Source organism: Lepidochelys kempii, chromosome 3 (genome assembly GCF_965140285.1).
Source record: "Lepidochelys kempii isolate rLepKem1 chromosome 3, rLepKem1.hap1, whole genome shotgun sequence".
In the NCBI taxonomy this organism is placed as follows: domain Eukaryota; kingdom Metazoa; phylum Chordata; order Testudines; family Cheloniidae; genus Lepidochelys; species Lepidochelys kempii.
Genome location: NC_136382.1, coordinates 59,456,666 through 59,478,164, shown reverse-complemented (window position 1 = coordinate 59,478,164; position 21,499 = coordinate 59,456,666). Strand labels below are relative to the sequence as shown.

The following is a 21,499-nucleotide window of genomic DNA, read 5'->3' as shown; positions in this document are numbered from 1 at the left end:
GTCAATGCATAAAAAAGACTGATGATTTATGAGTCTGCAGGCATTGCAGCTTGATGCTGAATGAACAACATATATACCTTTAACTGCTGTTCATTGGTAATGTCCAGTCATGCAAATTTCTTTGTGAATGTCATTTATCCATATGTATATTTATCATTTTAAAGAACAAGCTCTCAGTTCTCTTTCCTGGTCTCCTAGATGTGTCAGGACATCAAAGAGAAGATCAAACAGATTATAAGAAACTGGAATTGGAATTTTGCTGACTTAAACCTTATGGCAAGCTCTATTTTCCTGAGTAGGCATAGTAATGGTGGGAGCCTTTTAAAGCATTGTGGTAAAACAGCCTATAACTACCAGATATACAGTGATCTATATTTTTAAATAAAGAAGAATGAGCTTAATCCCCATGCTAGATAAGATCTAGCTTTTCCATACTGTCTACTACAGGGTTTCTTGCTTCTTCCTCTGAAGCATCTCGCAGTGACTACTGTCATATAGGATATTGGACTAGATGGACGGGAGGCCTGATTCAGAATGGCAATTCCTATATTCCTACTTTTCCCTACATAAATTGCCTCTGAAATTTCACTGAACATAATGAACAAGATTCCCTTCAGCAGCTGAGCTCTGCAAGCTAGGAAACTGAGAAGCATAAGGGAGCAAGTTACTGGTCCCTCTGAGGACCAATCAGTGCCAGCCCTAGTTTGAGACACAGCAGACAAAAATTAAGTTAGGGCTGCCTGAATTCATACCATAAGGTCCTCTGGATCCCAGCAGAGGTGTGGCAAAGTGAAGTTCTGCTATACTTCTTTCACTTCTTTTCTTTCTCTCTTCCTCCCTGACATCAGTCAGCTCTGTGTTTTTGGGGAACCAGGACACAGTATCTAGCCTGTCTGATTCATGAAAGACACCTCCCCACCATCACCACCACCTATCTCTTCTTGAACCAAAACCGATCAGAGAAAAGGCTTGCAGAGAGCAGCGAAGGGCATTAGGAGACACACCTAGACCCCTCTTGACAAGGGTGACAAGATTAAGACATGTCCATTAGCATACAGAATGGAAAACAGAGACAACTCCCCTAGCCTCATCTGCATGAAAGATGGGACAGGGAGACATCTAAATTTGCATACAGAGTGGAGAACAGAGAACCACACTAAACTCTGATATCAGAAAAGCAGGGAGGCACTGCATCATGGGAATCTCTGCTCCAGATGTTAATGAACCTACACCTGTACGCACCCAGCTCAGAAATTATCAGACCAATTCTAGTAATAAATCCTTGATTGATATCCAAAATACTGAAGCAGCCTAATTGCATTGTGAGCTCCCTGGAAGAAAACACCACCCATAAGCAAGAGTGATCAGCTCCTATTGTCTAGCCTAAAGAAACCCCCTAAATCATCAGTTTACCCATAAACAAATCTAGTGTTCTCCCTTGAACCATTGTATTTTCTCTACAAAAACCCCTACCTATGCCCAAATAAGTGTTCTGATGCTTAGATCTAAGCATCAGACAGGCTCTGCCTGTCTCCTGCCCTCAGGGCCCTGAGTTACCACCATCACCTGGGAACCCCGACCAGTTCAAGCTTCAGGGAATGGTGAGATCCCCTTCTTTCTCTCTCTCTCTCTGTTTTCCTTTCTACCTCAGGTATTAACCTTTAATAATGTATGTTATGTTGGTTTAGGCTCTCCTTGTGTGGTTATCACTATCATTCAATAAATAACTTTTATGGTTAAACTGGTTGCTTCTCTCTCACTCTCTCTGAACTTTACTCTTTTGTGTTTTTAGCTTCCCCCATTTGCTCTGCAGCAGCGCTTCTTTTACCTAAACTAAAGATCCCTGTAGTGCCCAAAAATACTGTGGGGTTTACTCATCAAGTGGGTTACTACCAGTACAATTGTAACATGAAAGTGGGATAGGGACGTGTTAAACCTGTGGCACATCAGAGGGGAGCAGCTGAAAGTGCTGCTCAGCCCAGCCTATTGAGACCAGGGGCACATATAAGGGTGACAGCTTGAAGGTGCTGTTTAACCCAGCCCATTGAGTACAGGGACATAGGAGGGGATCAGCCTGAGAGTCCTGATTGACCCGGTCTGCTCAGACTTGCTTGTTTGTGTGTGTGTGTGTATGTTCATCTAGTTCTAGGGCTGGAGGAACCCAGTCCTGGGGAACCGAGGTCCTGCAGGACAGCTCCATTGGGAGGGGACTTGCAGAAGGAAGGAGTTGAGCTCCATATGAACACAAGTACATTAACAGAATTACAGAAACCCCCCCAAAAGAGTAATCCGAATAAATGAGCATACCCCAAAGTAACGGGCACATCTGGTAACATCCCCCATATTTCCCTTATACTGGGGTACGGGTGGTTGGTGCAAAGCATTCCCTACTGGCAGACTGCAAGCAGATTCTGGCCTCTTTGTGTTGTCAGAGTGCACAAAACAGCTAAATCCTGCTAAAGAGAACTTGGCCTTCTTCCCTTTCTGCCCTAAACAGTATTTAAACAACTGTGACAGTTCAGAAGTGGGAAAGGTAATCTATACATTACTAAGAGTATACCCACGTTCTGCACTGATTTACAACCTATCCAATCACACTGGCTTCAGTGATTGTGCAGGGGAAAAGTCTGCACCGAATTTGACCCACATCATTTTGGCAATTAGTAGAGTGCCTTGGAATTCATTTAAGGTGCTATATAAATACAAGTTGTGTGCAATCTTGTTTTGTGCAGTCATATGGTCCCAGGATATGAGAGAGACAAGGTGGGTGAAGTAATATCTTTTATAGAACCAACTTCTGTTGATGAGACAAGTATTACCTCACCTGCTTTGTCTCTTCTCATATAAATACAAGATTCTTCTTCTTATTGATCTAGTTTTATGAAATTTCCTATTAACATTCTTTCTTCAAAAACCACATTTAAAAAGGGATCTTAAAAAAAGGAGTAAAATATCTTCCTGCGTACCTGAAAGATGGCAAACCCAACACCCTCTGCTGAAACTGAAATGGCCGTCGGTTGCATAGGTGCAATCTGAAAGAATGACATGGTGATTTAAACATATTCAAAATATCTTCAAGTGACAGGATTGATTAGAATTCTTCCTCATTTTCTACAATACCTCTTTGGTCTGAAGAAGAAAACGGTTTTGAGTATCAACAGAAAACATTACTGGAGCTTCCAGACTAGGTCCAGTCACTGTTAGATCAATTCCTGTTTTTCTGGAAGTAATGAGAGCTGCGAATATACTCAAGGCTTGCAGGGCCACGACGGTGTCCTGTTGAGAGAAACAAATGCTTTTGTATTAAATATAATACAAGAAGTCTGCAAACTAGGTGAGCACCAGTATCTGTTAAACTTTGTCTATACACAAAAGTTGCATTAAATTAATGACAGGTTTCAGAGTAGCAGCCATGTTAGTCTGTATCCGCAAAAATTAAATGAGACCTCTTAGCATGGACACTCTTAACCTGATTTCAGAGTATATACATAAGGGTTGCATCAATTTAATAAAATAATCAGTTCTTAACTAATTCAGTAAGTCATATGTAGGCAAGGTCTTAGATAACTGGGGCTTCCTGACCCTTACTGTGCAGACTGCACTGTCCATCCAACTGACAGTTTGGTAATGACAACCATTTCTGATGGAATATTACTACTGCTTCCTCCACAGATAAAATGAGATACTAGTGATAGTCACAATGGGCCACATGCCCAAGTCCTTACTCAGGGCCAGATCACCCTCTCCCATAGTAAACCCAGGAAAGAGGAAAGTCCTGTGAGGATTACCTCACAGTTACTGCCACATCATTTCGTCATGGAGGTTGGGATTTCCCCCCAACTCCAATCCCCTGAGATATGCAGATAGCCAGGATCATCCATGGAGAGATCCTGTATCTCTGCTCAGACTGTTGGTCCCTGGTGCTCCCCTGCCATGTTCTCTGGCATCACAGCTCTACTGAAAGGCTTCACTCCCATCAGAGCCAGGGGGTCATAGTAAAGGAAATGCAGCCCCAGATACTTCTGGAATTTTCTTCTGGGGCTGTCTCTGGACTGCAGCTTGATTTTTATTTGTAGATGCCATGGAGGTCTGTGGAGTTTTGAGCCAGGCTCACACTTTTATAAAGGCCTTGGCCAGTAGGAGGACAAGTTAAGGAGGAAAGGCAATGAGCCAGCCACAATGTGGCCTAACAAGAAATAACTGTAAATAGCAGACATTCTGCCTCACTTTTCCACAGCAGCTCGATCACAGGAACAAAAAAGCTGTACCTTTGAGAAACTGCAGATGTTAAAAAAAAAAAAAAAGTAAAAATAATTTTTTCCCAGTATTACAGCCAACTTTTCAAAGAGGATTCCCCTCAGCTTCTATATCCAGCTACAGACCTTTTGTTCCCAACATTTTCAGCAATCATCTGAACCCACTAAACACAGTATGTGTTTGTACATCAGCATTCTGCAGGCACACAAATTCTCCTTTTTTGCAGGTGCAAAATATCTGGGTGTGCAAAATTGTAGCCCTAAATTAAAAGGCAGTTTTTGGACATTTGGACCTCTTGAGTTTAGTATGGGAGCTGAACAAGACAACAACTTAATCTGAGTCTTCACATTGTCAGAGAATGGATTAATCTTAAAGCATTAGCTATTCTCTTTGCAAATATTGCAACAATAACAGATTCATAAACTGTAATGTCCTGTTCTCATTATAATTATGTCATGATTATCAGAATTTTAATAACTCATATTCTGAAAAATATGGTGATGAGCTGTATTTCTTTGACCTTTTCGTAATTCAGTAATTTGATTTATTGTTTATTCTTAGCTGCTGGTAATAGGAACACTGGGCCCTGCGGGTTTGGCACACAGAGGTTTTAATTATTCAATCTTAGGTCACCTTCTAGTAATAGGAAATTTGTTATATGACAGCAAACATTCATTAACAATGCAACTCTGACTGTGCCAGTCATAAATATAATAGTACTTGCTGACTAGTCATTCAAAAATCTCTATCTTTTTTTCTCCTCACTGTGTTCTCAAATTATCTACTTCACTGATTCCTTAAAATCTGGAAAATTCAGATTGAGTGGCGAAGTTGCCCAAGTTAACAGAAGACTGAATCACTAGCAGTTGGAATTCCAGCCTGAGGACTTAGATGAAATGTTATGGTAGAGAAGATGCAAATTATGGACTACAGGAGAAAATCAATGGTAGGTTGCAATGGGCAGACATTTCTCAGGAGAGGGCCAAGATTTACCCTACAAGAACACTGTCTGGTCTCTCATTCTTAAGAAGATGGTCCCTTTATAGTAGAAAGAAAAGGAGTACTTGTGGCACCTTAGAGACTAACCAATTTATTAGAGCATAAGCTTTCGTGAGCTACAGCTCACTTCATCAGATGCAGTTGAAGTGAGCTGTAGCTCACGAAAGCTTATGCTCTAATAAATTGGTTAGTCTCTAAGGTGCCACAAGTACTCCTTTTCTTTTTGCGAATACAGACTAACACGGCTGTTACTCTGAAACCTTTATAGTAGCAGAGCAATCAATAACAAAAAAATTGGATAACTGCCCCCACGCTACTCAAATTTCAGGTGTTTTGGACCTACTGATTAAAGGCCAGATCTTACAAGACCTGTATCATAACTGAAGTGAATGGAACTGTACATCGTATTAAGGACTAGAGGATCAAGCCCATAAACTCCATCCTGAATGCAACTGCAACACACTGGTAAACTAACAAGCCGTCATGTCAACATGGATAAACTGTTATTGTGGTGCCATGCAGATTGAACAACAAGGATATGAAATATTTGAGGTTACTTGTAAGCAAATGGCTAGGAAAAATAGCAGAAGAGAATATTAATTCCTTAATAGAATTTCAGCAATTCTTATATCAAACTGGAGCATGATGTCCATGTGAGATGTTATAAATATATTATTCTTTGGTTGAATTGAGCATTATTTCTTTATAATTGTCCACACTACTCTTTAAACATGCACACGCACACATAAATTAAAAACATTTTAAAATAAAACATTCTGATCATATTTTATATATTGCAAACATACAAATTAGAAAGTAGTTTATGATAGTTCAAGTTAGAAAAGTATGACGCAGACAGCCAAGAGCTGTCTAACCTCACTGTTTGATAATGACGCAAACTCCCCAATATGGAAATCTCTTACAAGTCAGGGAAAAACTCTAGCTAATATAAAATAATTCATTCTTTACATGTAACAAATATGCTTTGGGGTCACACACAAAAGTTAAATAAGAGCAAGCTATAAAGACATTATTTTCTTTGGAGAAATGTCAAAATTAAAATAGATTAATCTAGCCTTTATTGTGAGAAACAGTGGATAAAGGGATGGATTAAATTCATTGGTGAGCTTCACCATGATGGTACTATAGTGACATGCTACTAGATTTTCAAACTCCAGAATAAAAATACCATCTGGAAAAAAATCTGAAAGCTATTTGCAACTGAGATATTGCTTTAATCAGTCTCTTCAATTAATAATAATAGAAGTAATGTATTACAAAGAACAACCTGGAATCCCAGGGAAACTGTACTGGTTTTACAAATTTATTCTTCATTTAACAGAACTAATACCTCTCAGATTACTGTCAACATTTGAACAATTGAATTGAATATGAAGCTTGGAAAAGACAATGAGAATGAGATAAGGTATTGTACTTGACTGAGACCACGTTTTACAGTAAACAGCTAGCTTAAACTAATGCATTCTCAAGTACTATATAGATCCTGTTGGATACCAACACAACTTGGGTGATGTGGTCTCAGTAAAATGATACCTGCTAGAGGCAGAGAAGGTCTTCCATATTTACTGGGGATTCAGAAATTCTGACAATACTGGGGATCTACTCCAGATGCCATTCAGAACAACTGTAATTTGACAACAACTGGCTATTCTTCATGACTATTCATTGACTCCAAAAACAGTAACAATTTTCAAAGAGAGTTTGGCAGATGCACTTGTGTGAAATGTCCCTTATTGTTGCTAGTAATTAATAAAAACAATAAAGGGCCAGACCATGTCACATTGATTTATACCTAAAGTGAGCCCTGCCAGTGCGGAAGGTAGGGTCAGCTGATTACCCGGCACCAGCTCCTCTGGCCTGTTTCCACAGATACCCTGTCCAAGGGTCCAAGCTCCCACACATAGAGAGGGGAAGACTAAGGGAGGAAGCATGAGGAGCAGGGCCAGGGTAGACATTCATCATTCTCCCACAAACCCTGGGGAATCTGCAGGCCAGCAAAAGCCACTGGATGCCATACTTTTCTGCAGCATATCCATGCTGGGTACCCGTATTTTCAGGTATGTAGTGGGGCAGCCACAGGGAGAATCACACTGCCCAGAGCTGAAAGGAGGGGCACAACAGTCCTCAGAACCAGTGCAGAGCCAGTGCAGGGACGCTACATGCATGGCCCTCTGCACCCCTGGATCTCCTGATAGCAGCAACATTCAAGGGCCAACCCCTTCTCACCGTACAGTGGGAAAATTTCACCTCTACCCCTAAGAGGAATGCAGAGGAAACCCTAGAAGGGGAGCCTCCATGGGCTCTCCCACACCTCCACGCAACTCTCCTCTGTGGCTTTCTCAGCAGGAGGAGTGACCTGGCCTAATAATGACCTCTTGCATTTAGAGAACATCTTCCAGCTGAGGGTCCCAAACACTTTAACTGAGGTCAGCCTCACAACAACCCTGTGAAATAGGGCAATACTACAGAGACCAAAAAAGAGAGATCTCAAAGATGTTACCAACAAAACAGGGTGCAGATATGGTGTGAGATGCAGAATGCAGCACAATATGCAATCATTTAATAAAATAACGGATTTTGTTTCAATATCATCCTGAATAGGAAAGATCTAAAAATGCAGGTGAGATTTTTTTTTTAGCTGAAAATATCACTTCCTCCGCTTAATTTCAGTTCTTGTTGCTTTCCTTTTAATATTCGCCCTTTAAAAATATTTGAACTGCTCTTCTTTTTCTTTGTTTAATATGTTTATTGGATAAAATATATAGTCTGTGTTTAAGACCTAATCCAGCAGAGAATTTAAGTATGCGCTTAATGAGAACTATTTGTTACAGAATAAGAAACAATCAATGTATGCTATAGAAACATTTAAAAAAATTAGAAGTGAAGGCCCAGCTGTTTGAAGGTATTTAGGTGTTGCCACACTCAGCACTGCAGTGCCTAACTGAGGAGCCTAAGACTCATTTTAAAAAGTGATTTAGGCACTTCAGTCTAAATCCCATTGACCATCATTGGCATTTAGGCCTCTAAGTGCCTATATCACTTTTGATAATCAGACTTAGGCATTACAGTGCTGAGTGCAGCAACACCTAAAAACCTTTCAACATGTGGGCTAACACGTCAATTTGGAAAGTACATTTATATATAGCAAAGCATCAACAATGCTTCTAAAGGTGACAGTCTGACCTGAGTCGATGAATAACCTCCAAGATGGTTTCTTTGCTGGCTTAACCATTTCATAATGGGGATCCCCTCGGATAGTCTATCTTGCTGAAAGTGAGAGAGCAGAGCATAAGCTGAAAGCTCAATGTCTACGGAGCGTGGCTGCCATGAGTCAGACAGTTGAGGGGCTGGAGACGTCCAGAATCGAATATCTCCTGGAAGAGAGATCATCACTGATGTCAGAGCCGAAGACATGAATAAATGCTCAATAGCGGAGGAAAAACCTGCCTATTTATGTTTACCTATAGGATCCAGCAAAGCACTTCAGAACATGGTTCACATTAAGCATGTGTTTAAATGCTTGGCTGATTAGAGATGGACTTGGTCATGTGTTTAAACGCTTTACTGAACTGGGGCTGAACGCCAGAAACAAAACCCACCAGAGTTCACACAATGACTCCTACTGACTTCAAGGGATTTTGGATCTGCCCTTTATTTATAATTATAGAAGGACCCAATTCAGAGAACACTTACTAAAGAGGCATATTTCAGAGTAACAGCCGTGTTAGTCTGTATTCGCAAAAAGAAAAGGAGGACTTGTGGCACCTTAGAGACTAACCAATTTATTAGAGCATAAGCTTTCGTGAGCTACAGCTCACTTCTTCAGATGCATATCGTGGAAACACGATATGCATCTGAAGAAGTGAGCTGTAGCTCACGAAAGCTTATGCTCTAATAAATTGGTTAGTCTCTAAGGTGCCACAAGTCCTCCTTTTCTTTTAAAGAGGCATAGTGCTCAGTACCAGAAAGAATCCCACTGAAGTGAATGGGACTGACCATAGTAGTAAGCATTACGCTTGGTAGTAAGAATTTGCTGGGCCAGGCTCCTTTAAGGCTTATCATCAGAATAATTGACCAGGCCTGACCCTGTTGAGCTAGCGAGATCTGATGGGCACTCAAAACAAGGTGGGACGGCAGCAAGCTCATGTTTTGCAATAATATAATCACACTGCACACAAGTGAACACTGTCATTAAGGCTGAAACCCCACCTTTGTAACAGACCCTATTCACTTGCATATAGTTTTCATCAGGATTACTGCTCTTCAGGGTTCTATTCTATTCTAAATAGATCCCTATACAGCACTAACAACCAATGTCTGTATGCAACCAAACAGTGATTTCTTTTTTTTAAGCTGGAAGAAAATCCATTCATACTACTGCATAAAGAGCTTCTTACAGTACCTTGCTGCTCTGATCTCTGGTTTAGAACATCCAGGGCATCCTTTGCTTTTATACTCTTTGCCAATGACAATGCATATGTGACAAGTGTCAGCGTATAGTTATCTGAAATTCCTTCTTCTAATTTAGTTTCCAAGAAGTTTGCAGCATTTGCTACAGCAAGGGCATTCTGGGAATAAAGATTGTATTGAAAGATGTTAATTTAATACTACCAAGAATTTAAAAAAGCAGTTAACAAAAGAATGAATGTAGGCAACAGCAACATTAAATTGCAATATTAGAATTTATAAGAAATATGTATTAAGGAAGAGAAATAACATTTTTAATATAAAAGAAAATATAAAAAAATCTCTTTCAGAGTCACAGACATGGAGGCAGACATGGCAGAGTCACAGTCATAGAGGCATTAAGGCCTCAGCCAACAAAACACTTACTTAATTTGAAACATGTGAGCACTCCTGTTGAAGTCAATGGGACTGCTCACACCCTTAAAGTTAAGCACATGCTTATCTGCTGTGCAGGATCTGGGGCCTCAGCTACAATATATTTGCCTCTTTTCCCCCCAACTTCGTTAAGCTTTTGGAAAGGCCCACTGAGACTAGATGTTCCTCAGTTTTAACACAACTCCTTACTACCAGTAGACAGGAAAGATGCCATCAGGCCAAAGTGTAGCAAAGTTTAACCCAATCATGTGTTATTGTCCTTGTTATGATATCCCTCAACTTCTTTAAAAACTGCAAAATGATTAAGAATTATTGGGATAGTTTGGGAGGTATTTTATTAACTACAAGCAACACCAAAGTATTCTAATACCTCATCATTTTGGTAACCAAATAAAGTTGTCATAATGTAAGCTGTGAGAGTGATTGGGCTACTACTGCCTCCTTGAAGTTCACTGTGTATCACTCTTCCAGGTTCCCAGAATTCACCATTAGGCTTCTGATGTTTGACAATCCAATCAGCTGTTTTCTTCAGTACGTATGGATCAATATCTATGAATGGACGAGCTTGCAGGAAACATCGTAATACAAAAGCTGATAACCTTGGGGGAAAGATTAACCAAATACAAAGAATTAATGATATATTACAGCTTCTTCTATTAAACATGTTTTATTATTCAGACTGCTGTAGTGCCCTAAGTGTGCTAAACACTTTCCAAATACAGAGGAAGACACATGCCCTGAAGAGTGAGCATTAATCAGCAAGGAACAGCTAAGAACCACTAACTGGCAAAGAAAATAGTTATTTTTCCTGTCCATAAAACAACACTTTCTTTATATCTTCAGCATTTCAAACCTACATACAGATTAGAGGCTCCAATTCTGCCAGCACATGCTAACTTTTAGACAGCTGTTGCTCATAAATTGTGTGTACATGTTTGCAGGACTGGGGCCTAAATTTGTCAAAGAACTTTATAACTATATTATATGAAGTAGAACAGCAATAAATGTGATTTTAACAAGACACACAGAATCATAACATCCCACAGAATCATAATGTCAGAACAACCCTCTGTGGCTTAACTGTGAATATTTTGAAACTTTTGATTGACCTCTTCTTATGCCGTATGTACATCCTAATACTGCACTATTTATGTACCAAGGTTCACAGTCTTGATAGCACCATGCAGAGAATCTTATTTTCTCCATTCTATCAATATTAAGCCTGATCCAAAGCTCACTGAAATCAGTGAAAAGACTCTGACTGACTTCAGAGAGTTTTGGATCAGGCCAGTAATTTAAATCATTCTTATTTAGATGAGTTAGATGAGCTGCATGGAGCAGTCACTATCTGTCTATCAAGGTACTTTTACAGGACCCATCATCTTAGTATCCGAGCACTTCAAGAGGAAATTCAGTCCTTGAAGAGGGCTAGAACAAGCCCTATGTACCACTTCAATCCCACTTAAGACCTCAAGAGATAACTGGGATCTAAGTGGATGGGATAGGCTGCTGTTAGCAGCTATCAAGAGAGCGTTTGGAAGTCAGCACCCTAGCAGGCAGGGTACAGGGTATGGTTAGAGTGGGAGTGGGTTTGGTAGGTGAGATGGATCACTCACACCTGTAGAGAATCTGATGAGCTAATGACGTATTTAGCTCCCCTGTTGGATAGCTTGGAGAAGACGACAAGCAGTATAAAAGGCTGAGCCATGGAGCAGGATAGAGAGAGGCTCTGGCTCTATCTAAGTCCAACTGCTGCTTGTTGGTGGTATACCTGGAGCACAAGACAGAAAATAATAATTAAAAAAAAAAGACACCTCGTGGACTGTGTGTGCTGTTTAGTTTGTTCAGATGGGTTACCAGCCAGGGCTTCCAAGTGCTGAAGACACCTGTTTACAAGCAGGGTCTTGTCTGGGGGTCAGCCAGAGCCAGGAAGGTTGAGAGGCAGCCAAGGTGAGGATAGGCTGAATCGGGGGGGAAAATGGAGGTGCTAATGCAGGGGCTGAGCAACAAAAGGAGAAGCAGAGGGCGTGGCAGGCATTTCAGCAGACAAACCAACAAGCTCTGCTGGGATGGCAGGCAGAGCAACAGTGAGTGTTTCAGGTATAGCAACAGTGAGTACAAACTGTGACAAGTCCTGCCACAAGGCATGGAAATCAGGGGGCTAGGACCCTGTAAAATGGGCCCCAAGGATGATCCCAATGAAGTCTTACTGGCTTCTGAAAGAACGGTTACTGGTGCAGCTGGGATAAAGGATTAAGGGCCTACACACAGTCCACTAGGTGTCTTTTTTTTTTAAGCCACTTATATGGCATTGGGCAAAGAGCAGGCCAAGAATTATGAGCTATTATAAGCGGCTATGCAGGATCAGGTAGACTTGTCAGCCGAAAGATACAGACAGAAATTTAGGATGGCCAGGTGGACTTATGAGGTAGGGCTCAGAACAGTCACTCAGAAGGCCAAGGGGGGGGCAAGATATAGAAGTGGTAATGGAGGTGTGACATTAAAGCACTGGACTGGAGTGATCTGAAGCTCTCAGAAGGGAGTAAAAACAATTCCTGTAAGAGTTAGCCAAAGACAAGAGATGGGTATTATTGATTCAGCAGCTGATTGCTCGCTCCGGCAGAGCAGGCTAGTTAAATCACAGTGGGTTCGGGAGGGGAATGCTCTAGGCATAGAGTGCACGCATGAGGAGAAAAAACTTATCTGGGGGTGCAAGTGCCATTAGAGGTACATGGGAAGTTCTGATGGAAAAGGGTCAGAGTAGGGGGAACTTTGCCCCATCCTGTGGTCCCAGGGATGCATTGGAACCCATTCCATTTAAGTAGGAGAAGAAAGGCCCAGGAGAAGGAACCTCATTGGATGGCAGGAAAAAGGGGACCCCAGGCCCACAAGGGTGTATAAGAGTAAACCTTAGATGGGAACCAACAAGCCAAGAAAATGGGACCAAGGTAGACAATACTGGGGTAGAGGAGAAGCAGGAAAAGGGGATGGAGGAGCAGAGGTCACCCGTACAAGGACAGGCCGAAGAAAGAGTGGGAGGTGAACCCAACATACCCCAGAGAAAGGGAAGACCCCTGAGAGTTTAACACCTCAGGGAGAGGAGAGGCCACCAGACAGTGGGGTCCTGGTGGGGCAGGATGACTGAGAATGCTCTATAAAGGATGGGACAGATCCAGGGCCAAAGTCTGTGGGTTTGTCCCTGTTGCGATGACCTGTGGGATGAAATGGAATTGTGGGGTACGCCCCCACCTAAGGAGTTCTTATTCTGTGGATAGAGAATGGCGAATCCTCACAGCTGACCCACAGAAAGTCACACTAAGAGAACTCCAGAGGCAATGAGGCAGAGGCCATCACCCCCATAAGGAAGATGAAACATGTCAGGGAGAAAACTGGAAAAGGGAGCCCTAACTAGGAGAAATAAAGGGGGAGGTGTGTGACATGGTGCCATTAGCAATTGGGTCACTTATAACAACCACTGGTATAATCAGAGTAGGAGCAGGTTTGGAAGGTGGAGAAGAAATCACTTGCACCTATGGAGAGCCTGATGAGCAAATGCGATAATTAGTTCACTGGCTGGATAGCTGGGAGAAGACAAGTAGTATAAAAGGCTGAGCCAGGGAGCTGGAACTGCTGCTATGTTGGTGGGACCTGGAACACAAGGCAGAAGACAATAATAGAGCCACTTGGTGAAGGTACCCTGGTGAACTGTGTGTGCTGTTCGGTTTGCCCAGAGGGCTTACCAGCTGGGGTCTCCAGGAGCTGACAGGGGGACCTGTTCAGAGTGGGGCATAGCCCTTGTGCTGGCCCTCTGCACAGGGTCTAATTTCACCCTCGGAGAGACTGTTCATCCAATGGGCCTTCAGTAAAGAAAGATTTAAAAGATGTTCAGAACTTTGATGACAAATAATCCTAAATGTATTTGAACAGCTTCAAGGCTGATGAGTGGCTCAACAGTACAGCTACAATTTATTTGCTGAGCATGGACAGAACAATGCTCAGAGCTATCCCTATTTTTTGTAATAGCATGAAATTATCTTTAACACCACAAGACTTTGGGAGGGATTCTCCCTCCTGGTCCAGTCCTCATACACTGCTGCAGGAGCAAACAGGGATCCTAAAAGCACTTCATCCTGCTGGGGTGACCCCCCCCCCACACACACACTCCCCCAAGCAAAGGCACTGTGAAGGACAGCAACAGGCTGCAGTGCCCCTCACAAGCCCTGGAGCAGCGATTCTCAACACGTGGACGGCGGGCCGCATGTATCCCAATTAGCACACAACTGCAGCTCAGATGTGTGCTAAAGGCCACCAGGCCATGCAGCAGGGTCTGGGTTCCCAGCTGCCTGGCCACCCCGCCTGGCAGCCCACAACAATAAATAGGTTGAGAACCACGGCTCTAGAGTATGGCACGTATTGGGAATGGAAGAGGGTGGCACTATGGCACCCAGCATTACAGCCATTCTGAATAGTTGTGATGACCAAGGAGCTCCTCAGTGTCAGCCCAGCCAGGTCTGCCATAATTTAAAATAGCTCCCTAAATTATGCTGGGAGTTTCTCTGACCCCAAAGCAGCCTGGAATTGAGAGGACGCAATGGTGGCTTAAAGGCCGAGGACACTGTGGGTTTCACAGCACAAAATTTCACCCTTTGTGTTGTGTCTAGCAGCCAAATGTGCAGTGTACTTCATTGGTTCCATTATAAAAAGCTTTCTGTTCTAGTGAGCTATTCTCTGGGATAGAAGAATCACCTCCAAGCATTTAATTCAACAAATCCCATGGTGAAAGTGACTCACTACTCATCTTTTGTGAAGCTAAAAAACTCTGTCCTAATAATGGCCTTAGATCATCTAAGCTAAAAAGACAGTACATTCTGTGTAAGCTCAAAAGCTTGTCTCTTTCACCAGTAAAAGATATTACCTCACCCACCTTGTGTCTTAGAGAATCTTACAAGTTGGCCTAAAGACATACCGAAAACCAGACTGCAGCCATATCTGGGCATTTTTACCAGTTTCACAAACGTTTTAGTCCCAATGAATTATGCAAATATTTGACAAAATTCCAAACTGAATATTTTCTTTTTCTGGCAAAATTACTTACCACGTGCTCCCAGAGGGGTCACTGTTTCCAAAGGCACTGAAAGAGCCATCATCCCTTTGGTAGAGAAGCTCTCTTTGGTAGCCTGAAGAGACCAAAGCAAAGACAGGTATTGTATAAATTACTCCTGAGTAGATCCAAACTGGAATTTCTTTCTGGGGGCTATGGGAAAGGAGCTTTCAGACAGTGGAGAAAGAGAAGTGAGATTGCTCCAGCAGAGTATATTTATGTAGATTTTAAATCTCATGTTTCAAAACATTTCTGCCAAATGTGCAGGAGTAAATATGAGTGAGAGAATTAAAAAAAAACCCAAAAACTAGGTTGCAATAACATTAAGGATCTGTTTATGGAAACTGAGGTGCATAGCTCCCACTCCATCTTTAACCCTCCTGTCATCAAGGGACATCAGATCGGCACACAACTGTACATTTTCACATAACTCCACTGCTGCACTACCTATGCATAAGAATGAATTCAAGGCTCAGTGAGATGTACCAGCTTCTGAATAATAGGAAAAATGGAAAGCAGAAAGGAAAATATGTACCAGCTAGAAAGGCAGAAGATGCAGCGAAAAGTAGCTATGTGAGAGTTGCAGCTGCTCGTCTCTGCCAAATTTAAAGGACCAGCTAGCTGTCAAAAAAGCTTGCTGGAAAAAGTTCCCCTGCAAGGGTGGCCCTCCAATGAGGTGGTTTAGCAATGACCAGCCAGCCATGAAGAGAAGTGCATTAGAGCAGAGGTTCTCAATCTTTCCCCTTCTGAGGCCTCCGCAACATGCTATAAAATCTCTATGGCCCACCTGAGCCACAACAACTGTTTTTCTGCATATAAAAGCCACGGCCAGCGTTAGGGGGTAGCAAGCAGGGCAACTGCTTGGGGCCCCAAGCCCAGGGAGCCCTGCAAAGCTAAGGTGCTCAGGCTTTGGCTTCAGCCTCAGGTAGTTGGGCTCAGAGCCTCAGGCTTCAGCCCAGAGCGGGGAGCTTAGGCTTTCTGCCCAGGGCCCCACTGAGTCTAATGCGGTTCTGCTTGGCGGACCCCCTGAACTCTGCTTGCAGCCCCCCCAGGCGGCCCCAGGACCTTGGTTGAGAACTGCTGCTTTAGAGGAAGGCTCTGGTTAAAAGATATCCCTAGGTTTTCCAAGATATTTCCTGGTGTTTGACACATATATGTCTTTTTGTTGATAATATGTATCTTTAAAAAAACCTCAGGTATAGTTTGATATCAACCACTTACTTAGTGTCCCATCACAACAACTAATAGCAGTACAACACCTTTTCTTCATATTTTTAACTGCAGTGCAAAATCAGTTTACGTAGTTTTTTTAAAATGAAACGAGTCTTTTAGTTGAACTGTTTTGCTTCTCCACTGACTCTTTAATGTCTCTGAAACCTTTCGTCTAGATTTCACATGCTAAGAACACTATGCAAAACCCCATCCTGACTGTCTGTAAGCCATATCAATAATAATAATATCTATTGCACAGTAAGATTAATAAAAATGTGTTGAATTAATGGAAAAATGTTTTTGTCACTGCTGCAAATATCTTCCAGGGTTTTGCAAAGAATAAAATGGACTTGCATAGTTCTTTCAATGGCACTGTGACAATATATATTGTATACAGAGGTCTGGATACATACAGTAGTTTCGTTGAGATCCAACTATCAGCTTGAATACATGCTTGGTGAGCTAGTCAAGTATGATATAGTTAGAAAACTATAATACAGACAGCACAATTTTAATAACCAGAAAAGAAAACTACCATTATGGAATACTGCAGTGTTCTCCAATGGTGTTTTACAAGCTTACAGATTACTTAAACATTACTGCTGTGTTTTGGATCACAGCCTGCCCACTGACTTACTGTATGACCTTCAGGATATCATTTAACCTCCATTATCCCATCTGTAAAATCTGTAAAATAACAGTGCCTCCTTTTCTCTTAACCCCCTCTGTGGACACTCTTATTCCACTATAAGAGTGCCTTTTTGGGGAGTTTTTTTAGAGCACTTCAGGAAATTGCTTACAAACTTGAGAACAGCTGTTAAAATAACAGCTGTCTCTCTTTTCCCCCTCTTCCCCTGCAACCAAACTATGTAGTAAAGCTGGTTGAAAATTTTCAGTGTAACTTTTGTTTGACAGAAAATTGGGTTTTTAAGAAAACAAAGTTTATTGTGAAAAGTGTACTTTCCATGGAAAACTTTCAACTTTTCATTGAAAAATCGAACACTGGAAAACCAAAGAATTTCAGCCAAAACCAAAAAAAAAAATTACATTTAGAAATGCCATCACGATGCCTTATGGGAGGTGTAGTACCTCATGCCCCCATTATCCTCTATAGGCCTGGTTCCCCAGGCAGACTACATCTCCCATGATGCACTACAGTGGCTAAACAAGAGAGGACACTGTGGTGCATCCTAGGAACCGTAGCCTGACCCTTAGAGCAGAATGGAGCCATGAGGCACCCAGAGTATAACTTTCACTGCAGCAGCATTTCTAAATTAAAATTATTGGTTTTCAGCTAAAATTTTTCAGTTTTCGATTAAAAAAAACAAAAAAAAAGTCCATGAAAAATTTTGCTGAAAACAAAAAACAAACAAAAGACTGTCTTCATCTAAACTTTCTGCAGGAAAGAAAACTTCTGACAAGCTCTGCTGTGTAGCTCTGGGGTGACCAAAGTCTAATAATCAGGCCAAGAAGAACCCCTGGAAGCTACACCATTGAGAATATTTCTATTCGCAGGGCTATTTCTCCCTCTAGTGCCAGATCAGTCTAGGAAGCTAGGTCAAATTTAGACCTAGTATCTACTTTAGTCAAAGGAGTTCTCTTGGGGATTAATCTGGTTCATTGTGTTTTCTAACTAACTTGCAACCCTTTATGATGCAAGGAGCAGTCAGAAATATTCAGACTTGTGCTGTTTTATTGGCAAGAGATAACCAGCTCCAAGAATGATGATATGGATCACCTTTTACAGAACAATTTTACCCTGGAAAGTTACTATATACAAATGGCATCTTCATACTCAGCAGATCTTACTTTAGAAACAAATGTAAAATTGTCTGACTTTTTAGTATTGTCAGCCCTGGAGAACCAACACAGCTACAAATAAGTGGGCTTCTCATCTAGCTCACACGTCATCAAAAGAATGGCGAATCAAATTCCAAATGCAGGGCCACAAATGAAGTATTTTCTGTGAGTATGATATTTTTTTTAAATCTAGGCTCATCCCTGAAAGTTTACAGACCTTCTCTCATAAATGATGTAGCCTTCAGTTTAATATCTTCCTTCAATTGTCTTGTGTTAGTCAGGTATTCCAAAACATAAATATTAGGAGCAAAATTTATCATGTTCTGTTCACCACAGCCATAAGGCATCTTAATCAGTGATTCCAAGCCATTGATAGAAGGCCCAAGAATATCACCTGAAAGATAAAATTAAAGGTCAGTGCACATAAATGTATGCATACCACACAGAGGATGGGGTTACTTACACTGTGGAAGCATGTGATATGTTACACTTTTCATGTCCCCTTTAGCCATCTCATCTGCCCACTGCCCACTCACCTATCTGCCCAGGAACTTATTCTAAGATTTCAAGTTGTTCAGTGGTCACTGTTTTCAAAAACAAAACAGAACCTCCCATCCCGGGCCATGTTTCATTAATTGTACACATTTGCAATTTCTGTCCCAGAATTATACTGGCCTAGAGCTTCCTTATTAAAGGCTGAATCTCTAACCATATGAAAGAGACCCCTACATGATGAAAACACTCACTACCATAATATCCAAGTAAGATTCAAATTCCTCTGTCTTAAACAGTCTCCACAGAAACCTCATTCTTAGCCCAATGGATGATGGGAGAGGACTTTGGGAGTTAATCAGAGCAGTATCCATCCCAACAGTCTAACATTACAATTAAGCCAATATGAGTATAAACACAGTGTCATTAAAACCACAAATCAGCAACCACCTGGGATCAAATCTTGTTCACTTTACTCACACTAACCTCCCCACTGATTTCAGTGAGATTAACCGTGTGAGGCAGGAGAGCAGACCTGGGCCCAAGAAAGAACTCTGCTATATGGAGAACCCGTCTGATAGTTTGGTAGGGGAATTGGGTAGACTGGCTTCTCAAAAGCAGTTGTAATGACACAGTGTTACGCTGTACCATGTCTTGGAAGCTATGTGAGTTGAATGTAAATCCAACACAAGCCCAGCAGACAGTTTTATATTTACAGTGTGCAAAAGAGTAAGAGGTTGCTAGAAAATAAATGAAGGTGTAAATAGGATAAAATAATCCTTACCAATAACAGTGACTTGCACTCTTTCACTGCCACTTACTACATCAGGAGGGAAGGTGAAATCCAAAGTTTCTGATACAGTTGGTGGGTTATTCCCAGTCAAATCTAAAAGATGTGTCTGTGAATAAGACTGTTCCAGCCCCTCAGCCTATCAAAATAAGCAAAAAGGATCACTTTAATCTCCAACACTTTACATGCTGTCTTTAAATTTCTCTTTGTGCTAGTACAAAAGTGTTTGTCAGACTGCAAGATCTAAACTGCTGCTAACAAATGATTTCTGCTACTTGCTAACACAGCAAGAAGTAGAGTATTGACTCATCTGAGCTGATGCACATGTTTCTTTAAAACAGCAGGCACTTCCATCTGTAGTAATGGCTTATCAAGATGAATTGCTAAGAACAAACAATAATATACAGGGCCTGAGACAAAGTCCACTGAAGTCAGTGAGAATCTTTCCATTGACTTCAATGGGTTTTGGATCAGGACCATGGAGCAGAGCATTCTAAGACAAAGGTGTGTTCTTTCACACAACATGCAACACTGTAATGCTCAAAGAATGAAATTTTGTTCTCGGGGGAGAAATTCATCCCTGTGGAGAGGGCAAAGTGGTGGGAGGAAGGATAGTTTCAATGGTTAGGGAGATGGCCACAGACGCAGGTTCAAGTCCTTACTCCGCTACAGACTTCCTGTGTGACCTTGGGCAAGTTGTCTAGCCTCTCTGTGCCTCAGTTCCCCACCTGTAAAATGGGGATAATAATATTTCCCTACCTCTCAGGGTATTGTGAAGATAAATACATTAAGGATTGTGAGGTGCTCAGACACGACAGTAATGGGGGCCATATAAGTACCTTCAGGTACGTCTACACTGCAGCTGCAAGCATGACTCCCAAACAGACTCGCACTACCTCTGCTCAAGCTGCCGCACTAAAAATGGCAATGTGCATGCTGCAGCATGACTGGTGTCACGGGCTAGAGACCAGAGCCTAGACCCCGGGGATCAGGCAGGCCCAGACTCAGGTGGCTAGTTCCAGCCACTGCCCATACTGGAACATCCACACTGCTATTTTTAGCATGCTAGTCTGCTTGAGCTAGCACGAGTCTGTCTATCTTGGCTGCATGGCTGGCTCCCAGCTGCAGTGTAGACATATCCTTAGACAGTGCCAGCACAAGTCTGTTTAGAGTATGATGTGTTTGTCCTCTATATCGGGGTAAATTTCACCCTTAGAGCCCAGGCCTGAACCCTTACTACATTTCACTGAATTTAAAGGGATGACTCTTGTGAGTGAAAATAACTTGTTTGAGCAAGTGATATAGGATTGGGCACTTATACCTCACTTAAATAGAGTCACAGTGGTGTAAAACACACAGAATTTGGATGAGAATTTTAGTTCCTTTATTTTATTTATGAATAACTTTTTGGCTAACTTTCTCCCCCTCCCAGAATACAGAATTTGTCATGATAAAGCTCTGTTGAAATAAAATCAACTGTGTCAAATTTAGCTATATTTTTGTTTATATTTCTTAAAAGGCAGTCTAAACCATGTTAAGGAAGGAGTTCTTTAAAAGATAAACTTTCTGATAACATTTACCCATTCTGAAAGCTTCAGGTCAAAACGCAGATAAATAAATATTCCATTGGTCTGCCTTTTCACAACATTCTCCTGTTTAAGGGGATACCATCTCTGAATTCTTGACATGACCTACACCTTTGAATATTTACCTTCACTAAAACTTTCTGGAGGATGGCATCCGAAGCAGTGGGTGATATTGCTGCCACTTTAATAGGAATCTCTCCCAGCTGTTTTGGTTTGATTGGAAAATTAACAGTCTTTGCATCTTCACTTGGTACCAACACAGATTGCTGGTTTCCTGTAGCATTTATTTCATTGGATGTAATAAGAATTTCAAATGTGTCACTGAGGTCAAGAGTCACCATAACCTATAAAAAGACTGCAATTAATATTTTTAACTGGAAAAAGGGTGTTAATCTTAGG

General features: G+C 41.6%; 1 protein-coding gene across 2 annotated transcripts in view; it reads right to left on the bottom strand.

Annotated features, from left to right (window-relative positions):
* The window catches only part of CD109 (CD109 molecule), a 132,956-nt gene that overhangs the window by 24,132 nt on the left and 87,325 nt on the right, over positions 1-21,499 (bottom strand). Inside the window, exons 21-30 of one of the 2 annotated variants that reach the window (XM_073336465.1) lie at positions 21,226-21,444; positions 19,509-19,653; positions 18,450-18,626; positions 15,215-15,296; positions 10,490-10,718; positions 9,680-9,845; positions 8,461-8,651; positions 3,121-3,276; positions 2,967-3,032; positions 142-194 (exon numbers count right to left, since the gene is read on the bottom strand). In XM_073336465.1, the coding sequence (XP_073192566.1) occupies positions 174-194; positions 2,967-3,032; positions 3,121-3,276; positions 8,461-8,651; positions 9,680-9,845; positions 10,490-10,718; positions 15,215-15,296; positions 18,450-18,626; positions 19,509-19,653; positions 21,226-21,444 (1,452 nt within the window). In that variant the 3' untranslated portion in view covers positions 142-173. Of the gene's footprint in view, positions 1-141; positions 195-2,966; positions 3,033-3,120; positions 3,277-8,460; positions 8,652-9,679; positions 9,846-10,489; positions 10,719-15,214; positions 15,297-18,449; positions 18,627-19,508; positions 19,654-21,225; positions 21,445-21,499 lie in introns of those variants that run through there. The other variant, XM_073336464.1, reaches the window with a different exon arrangement.